General features: G+C 34.7%; 1 protein-coding gene across 1 annotated transcript; it reads right to left on the reverse strand.

Annotated features, from left to right (window-relative positions):
- Window positions 1-5,549: 5,549 nt before the first annotated feature.
- On the reverse strand, window positions 5,550-7,008 carry LOC115232610 (ADP-ribosylation factor-like protein 6). Its single transcript, XM_029802593.2, has one exon. The coding sequence runs from the start codon at window positions 6,772-6,774 to the stop codon at window positions 6,202-6,204; it is 573 nt and encodes a 190-aa protein (XP_029658453.1). The 5' UTR covers window positions 6,775-7,008; the 3' UTR covers window positions 5,550-6,201.
- Between the last annotated feature and the right edge of the window lie 9 nt (window positions 7,009-7,017).

The following is a 7,017-nucleotide window of genomic DNA, read 5'->3' on the forward strand; positions in this document are numbered from 1 at the left end:
AAAGCCATTAAAAAATCAATAGAAGTGACTTTTTTGTGAATTTCTATCCCAAACCCAATCAAATTGCCCAAAACTTGATATGCCAATTGAATGCCAGCTAGCTGTATGTGATTGGTCGGAGATTTGGACAGTACTTGTGTGTATGTGCACACGCATGCACGCAGCTGTATATGCATGCACTAGCACAGTGCTGGTTTATAATAAAATTCATTTTCGCAGTGATTTAGAGTTTTATTAAAGTTTTATCTGACAGCTTATTCAACCAGTCAACTCATTGAATTAGTATTGAGGCAAAATCCAACCCACTGAAAATGAATTTTATAATTATATATGTGAGTGTGTGTGGTCTTACTCTTGTACTTACAATGTGGAATGAGTGTGTTTTATTGTATCATCATCATCATCATCGTTTAACGTCCGCTTTCCATGCTAGCATGGGTTGGACGATTTGACAGAGGACCGGCGAACCAGATGGCTGCACCAGGCTCCAATCTGATCTGGCAGAGTTTCTACAGCTGGATGCCCTTCTTAACATCAACCACTCCGAGAGTGTAGTGGGTGCTTTTAGGTGCCAACGGCATGAGGGCCAGTCAGGCGGTACTGGCAATGGCCACGCTCAAATGGTGTTTTTTATGTGCCAACTGCACAGGAGCCAGTCCAGTGGCACTGGCAACGACCTCGCTCGAATGTTTTTTTACATACCACCGGCACAAGTGTCAGTAAGGCGACGCTGGTAACGATCAAGCTTGAATGATACTTTTTACGTGCCACCAGCACAGAAGCCAGTTAGCTGCTCTGGCAATGATCATGCTCAGATGGTGCTCTTAGCGCTCCACTAGCATGGATACCAGTCATTGAATTTGATTTCGATCTCACTTGCCTCAACAGGTCATCGCAAGCAGAGTTTAGTGTCCAATGAAGGAAAAGTATGCGAGAACTAGAAAGTCCCTTTGATTGTATATCAGTTCATATTCAGTTACTATTCTCCTAGATGGGTAGACTGCACTATGGATTGCAGTGTCTATATCTATTGTTCAAATGTTTTCATTTTGGCATGGTTTTTGTTGTTGGATGACCTTCCTATGACCAATCAATTTACACAGAGTATTGGATCAACTTTATCACTGGTAATAGGGAGGTTATCACATGCAAGGAAAATAGTCAAGCTCGATCAATGTTGACCTTGGTCTATACAACAACATTCCAAAATAGCAATAACAATTTAATTCTTCCTCTTTCTGATACAAGGCAATATAATTATTTATAAATCTCTTACAAACTAAATCATCATGATCATGATCATCATTAACGAATGTTAGATAATGATAATAATGATGATGATTAACTTTGTGGTAGATCTATGAGTTGCTAGGTGTGTTGGTGGAGGGGCACAGTAGCTTGAACTATAAAAATAACTATAGTGTAATTATTACTATGGCAAATATTTTGTAAATAGATTTGTGGAAGAAGACAATAGTTATATAGGAAACATGGGTAAAAAAATATAATGAAAAGTGTGAGAGAAAGAAAAAGTGAAGCTGAAGATAACATTGTTATGAGGGGGGAAAATGATTGATCAATAGGGAAATAAAGCATACAATTCTGATCATTATTTTACAAGAATAAGAGTTTACTATAGAAAAATTTAAGGATAATGAAGTGAAAAATATCAAGAGAAATTATGTGAATAATTCATCAAATAATTGAATGATTTTGTTATTTGTTTTTGGTGTTTTATATCAATTTCATCATTAGTGGGATGTTTTATATGTTAGAGTAATGTTACATCCTTATGGATAAACGAATACACTGCAACAGTGTAATAACAATATAATTGAAACAAATAGTAGTAACCACATAGAACTAACAATTATCTTTTAAGAAACAACAATCCAACATGTTAACTCGAACTGTAAAATTTGAACTCAAACTTTGAACTATCAACCTCACTTACTCAGATTGCTACTATTTATATATAGTAGTCCAGTCCATCCTTGCCAGGGGGCATCGTACTCTCACACAACAAGTAATTAGTATTACAGCAGAATGTTGTATTTCTGACTACTAAACCATGAAATGGTAGGTGGTGGTGGAACTTGTAGTAAGCTTTGTCAGATGGTTTGCCCAGAGTCACAATACAGAAAACTGAAGTAAACCTGATATTATGAGGTCAGTTGTTCAGTACCTTAAAGCCAACCTGTCTGAGACCACCTCTGCTTAAAGTAATCTAAATTAAAAACTTTCCATTACAATTTTATATTAATTTATGTTTAAAATACCATTTTAATAATGGCAAAATTATTGTAATAAATTCTTTACTATTTTCAAAATTAAGTGAAATGAAGGCATGGTAACAAAAGGGTTAACATCACACTCGTTTTGCTTCTAATTTGAATTAAATATATAAAAATAATAATTGAGCTGGCAGAATCATTAGAGCATTGAAAAAATGCACTGCAGTATTTGTTCTGGCGCTTTACATTTTTGATTCATATCCTGCTGAGGTCAACTCTGCCTTTCCTCTTTTGATGTTGATAAGATAAATTATCAAGTACTACATTCAATGATTTTGATCACCAGCCATCCCACAAATTTCAGGTCCTGTGCCCAGAATTATTATTAATAATTGTAACACAGACACCAGGCCAAAAAAATTTGTGAGGGAAGAACAGTTGATTACATTGAGCCAATATAATTCGTGCTTCATTTCATTTACACAATAAAGATGAAAGGCAAAGTGAACCTCAGATAATAATAATAATTATATGCATTACATATATATATATTAGAGTAATTCAAATAATTAAAACAAAAATGCGCCAAGAGAAATAACTTGACAACAAGGTGAGAAGAGAAAGGGTATACTGAATACCATAAAAGGTGAATTCTTGATTTATTGAAATTATCTTTGCCTTTTGAGAAAGTAAGCAATCACATAGTAGCAATTGCAACCAACTCTGAAGAAGAAGGGGACATAATTTCAAGCAATTAACGATTCTCTGAAATTAACAAGCCAGCATATGCATTTATATGTCTATGATATGTGTAAGTGTGTATGCTGATATACTTTTATCTTTTACTTGTTTCAGTCATTAGACTGTAGCCATTTAGTCGAACGAATCGATCCAGTACTTATTATTTTTGTTAATCCTGGTACTTATTCTGTTGGTCTCTTTTGCTGAACTGCTAAGTTATGGCAACATAAACATATATATACATATCTGCAATTATTTGCTAAGCGGTGTGAATTTTACAATTTTTTTTTTTTTAAAGTTTATAAGTGATCACTGTGTATTGACAAAGTTTAATAGTCTAATATTAGGGCATATAAGCCCTTGGCAGAAAAAAGTAGGATTTGCCATATATATAAAAGGCTTCTTTCAGTTTCTTTCTACCAAATCAGTTTGCAAGGCTTTGGTTAGCACTGAGGTTATAATAGAAGGCACTTGCTCAAGGTGCCATAGTGGGACTGAACTCAGAAGCATGTGGTTGAGAAGCAAGTTTCTTACCACAGTCATGCCTGCATCTATAACATATATAAAATTAAGATTTATATGTTCTCTTAGTATTCAGTTCTATTTCTCCTGGTTGCTCACCAAACCTGTATTTTCTTTTTGTTCTTTTACTGTGGAGGAAAAGTAGTGCCCAGGGCCCATTACATGGCCTCTAAGACCAATGGAAGGTATTGTCTAACTGGCCTGAATGATTGCAACAGAGTCTACCATCAAGAAGTTGTTTTTTTCTCATTGAAAATCTACATGTGTATATCATCATCATCGTTTAGCGTCCATTTTCCATGCTAGCATGGGTTGGACGGTTCAACTGGGGTCTGTGAAGCCGGAAGGCTTCATCAGGCCTAGTCAGATCTGGCAGTGTTTCTACGGCTGGATGCCCTTCCTAACGCCAACCACTTTGTGAGTGTAGTGGGTGCTTTTTACGTACCACCCGCACGTGTATATATATATATATATAAAAAACATTACGTTATATAATTAGGGTTCAGTAAAAAAATTACTTTACCACACACCAAACTTTTAGAAATAGCAGCCAAAAAATTTAGCTATTTCCTCTACTATAAATTTTTTGGCTGCTATTTCTAAAAGTTCAGTGTGTGGTAAAGTAAATTTTTTTACTGAACCCTAATTATATAACATAATGTTTTAAATATACTGTAAATGGTCTTTTTACATACTGAACACTACTTGGTAAAATTATTAATTAATAATTAATTTTACCCTTTTATTATTGTGTATATATATATATATATATATATATATGTACACACACACATGTATTTGTTTATTTATATATGTATATAGCATATGTCACTGCATCGTTTCTGCCTGTAGTTTTATCTCATTTGCATGTCATTATGTTTTACTTTTAGTTTTTGCCTATCACCTCAGTGATATTTCCTATCTCACTATAACTAGAAGAGTAGTCTTGGACTTTATACATGCAGAGTCTGATCTCTGTGGCTGATAAGGGTTTTTCCATGTTTATTTGTCCTTTGTAAATCTGTAAATCATTTCCTTACATTCCACATACACATCATATATATATATATGTACATATATAAGACAGGATTTGATGGAATTAACAAAAAAAAAAATTAGAACTCAGTACTGAAGAGCACATATGTGTGCGCTCTCTCTCTCTCTCTCTCTATATATATATATATTCTTTTACTTGTTTCAGTCATTTGACTTTAGTACCACCTTGAAGGGTTTTAGTTGAACAAATTGACTCGAGGATTATTTTTTAAGCCTAATACTTCTTCTATCGGTCTCTTTTGCCAAACTGCTAAGTTATAGGGATGTAACACACCAACAGCGGTTAAGGAGTGATGGGAAGAACAAACATAGATACAATGAGCTATACACACACATATGTGTGTGTGTGTGTATATATATATATATACACACAATGGGCTTTTGTCAGTTCCCGTCTACCAAATCCACACACAAGGCTTTGGTTGGCCCAAGGCTATAGTAGAAAAGATTTGCCCAGGGTGTCACGTAGTGGGACTGCACCTGGAACCATGTAGTTGGGAATCAAGCTTCTTACCATAAATACATATACATAACAACTGAAGATCCTGCATGCCTACAAGTGAAAATCAGAGTAGCAAGAAGTTGACTTGACCAAAATAATATATATATATATATATATATATATACATTTTATATATATATACATTTTATCATCATTCGACGTCTTTTTTTACATACTGGCAAGGTTGGGCAGTTCGACAAGAACTGATGGACCAGAAGGCTGTAATGAGTTTCTACAGCTGAATGCCCTTCCCAATACCAACCACCTTACAGAGTGTACAGGGTACTTTTTTTTTGGTGTGTGTGTATATATATTTAATTGGTAGGAAATTACAAAACTATCACAGAGGTTGAGTTTCATGAATGGCAAGTGATGAGTGACATACTCATTCATACATATCTGGAAACAAAAGAAACGAGTACTCAGTGAATTTATGTGCAGCATAAATTTGAAAGACAAAGTGAATGAATTATAAGTTCGATACTCAGAGTTTAAAAGGCACGAGGACATGCTTTTAATCGATCAGATATCATGGATATTTCATCAATTAGACATGTTCATTTAAGCCTATATATTATTTAGCTGTATAGCTACGTAACTGACTTAGTGTACGTGTGTATGTATGTATGTATATGTCTGTCTCTCTGTATGCATGTGTGTATATAATATATACACACACACACACTAGTCTGTGTGGTGTGTATAGATATGTGTATGCGTGTAAAAAATAATATAAACATCACAAAAATTTGCCGTTAACTTTAATCATATATACAAATATATATACACGCACATTTCTAAAACTCTAATTCTACAAAAGAGCCATATATATATACCTGTGTTTTGCTATCAACAAAATGTTAATAATTTAGTGGGTGGAGTTTGAAATTTTTAATATACATATGCACGTGTACGTGTAAATAACAAACAACATGCACAAACAAACACTCCAACACACACTGCGTCAGAAAACTGAAAATAAAAATGTTGCATGAAAAGTGTGAAAGAGAAATGAATATATATTTGTTTGAGGTTCAAGTAAAAATCCAAGAGAAGCTGGCTTGAAGATACCATACCAGCTTAGAAACTACTTCACTGGTGAAGCAGTGAGACATAGTTGGGAAGTTTGTTGAAAGTTTGTTCGGTTTAATTTCTGTTGTTATTGTTAACTGCAATAATTTGTTCGGTGAGCCAGCTAATCCCTTCACTAACACCATCACCAGTCAGTGCGTTACTCGAACAGATATGCCACGCTCGGATCTTAAGTTGGTCTAATCCTAACAGTTCGACGCATTTCAGTTTGGAAATGGAATCTCTCATATCCATCTTGTTAGCATAAAACAGCAAAGGGACGTGGCGGTTCTTGATATGTTGGTGTGTGAGTAAATGATCCAGTTCATCTTTAGCAACAACCATCCTTAAGAGGTCACTACTATCGATGACGAAGATAATACCATGGCAATCCTTGTAGTAATGTTCCCATAGACTACGATAGCGACCCTGGCCTGACATATCAAAGGCCGAAAACGACAAAGATTTTGTTTGAAATCGTTCCACATTAAAACCAACAGTCGGGACAATATCCTGAGATCTTATGTCCGAAGGTTTAAGATAGTTTAAAATTGTACTTTTACCACTATTATCCAAACCGACGACTAAAATATTAGCCTCTTTCCGTTTCAAGCCGAACCATCGAGCAAGTGTATCTAATATTCCCATAATTAACTTTCAAAGAGAGAGATAAAACAGATTTCATATATTATAAATTTGTTATAGACGATATTCCAGAAAACTGTCGATTAAACACACAATTCAACAGTTCCATTAACCAATCGTAAGTAGCACAGTCTAAAGTATCAAAACCACTCCTGTAGCCATATGATGCTACTTTAAAGTTCGTTACTAAGCACCAATAAACAGTCCCGGGACGATCAACATATCAACAATAAGTTGGAAAATTGT

The sequence above is a fragment of the Octopus sinensis genome, linkage group LG2 (genome assembly GCF_006345805.1).
Source record: "Octopus sinensis linkage group LG2, ASM634580v1, whole genome shotgun sequence".
NCBI lineage: Eukaryota > Metazoa > Mollusca > Cephalopoda > Octopoda > Octopodidae > Octopus > Octopus sinensis.

Bases quoted from the DNA above. Each gene is read 5' to 3' on its own strand.
- LOC115232610 (XM_029802593.2), bottom strand. From the start codon at position 6,774: ATGGGAATATTAGATACACTTGCTCGATGGTTCGGCTTGAAACGGAAA.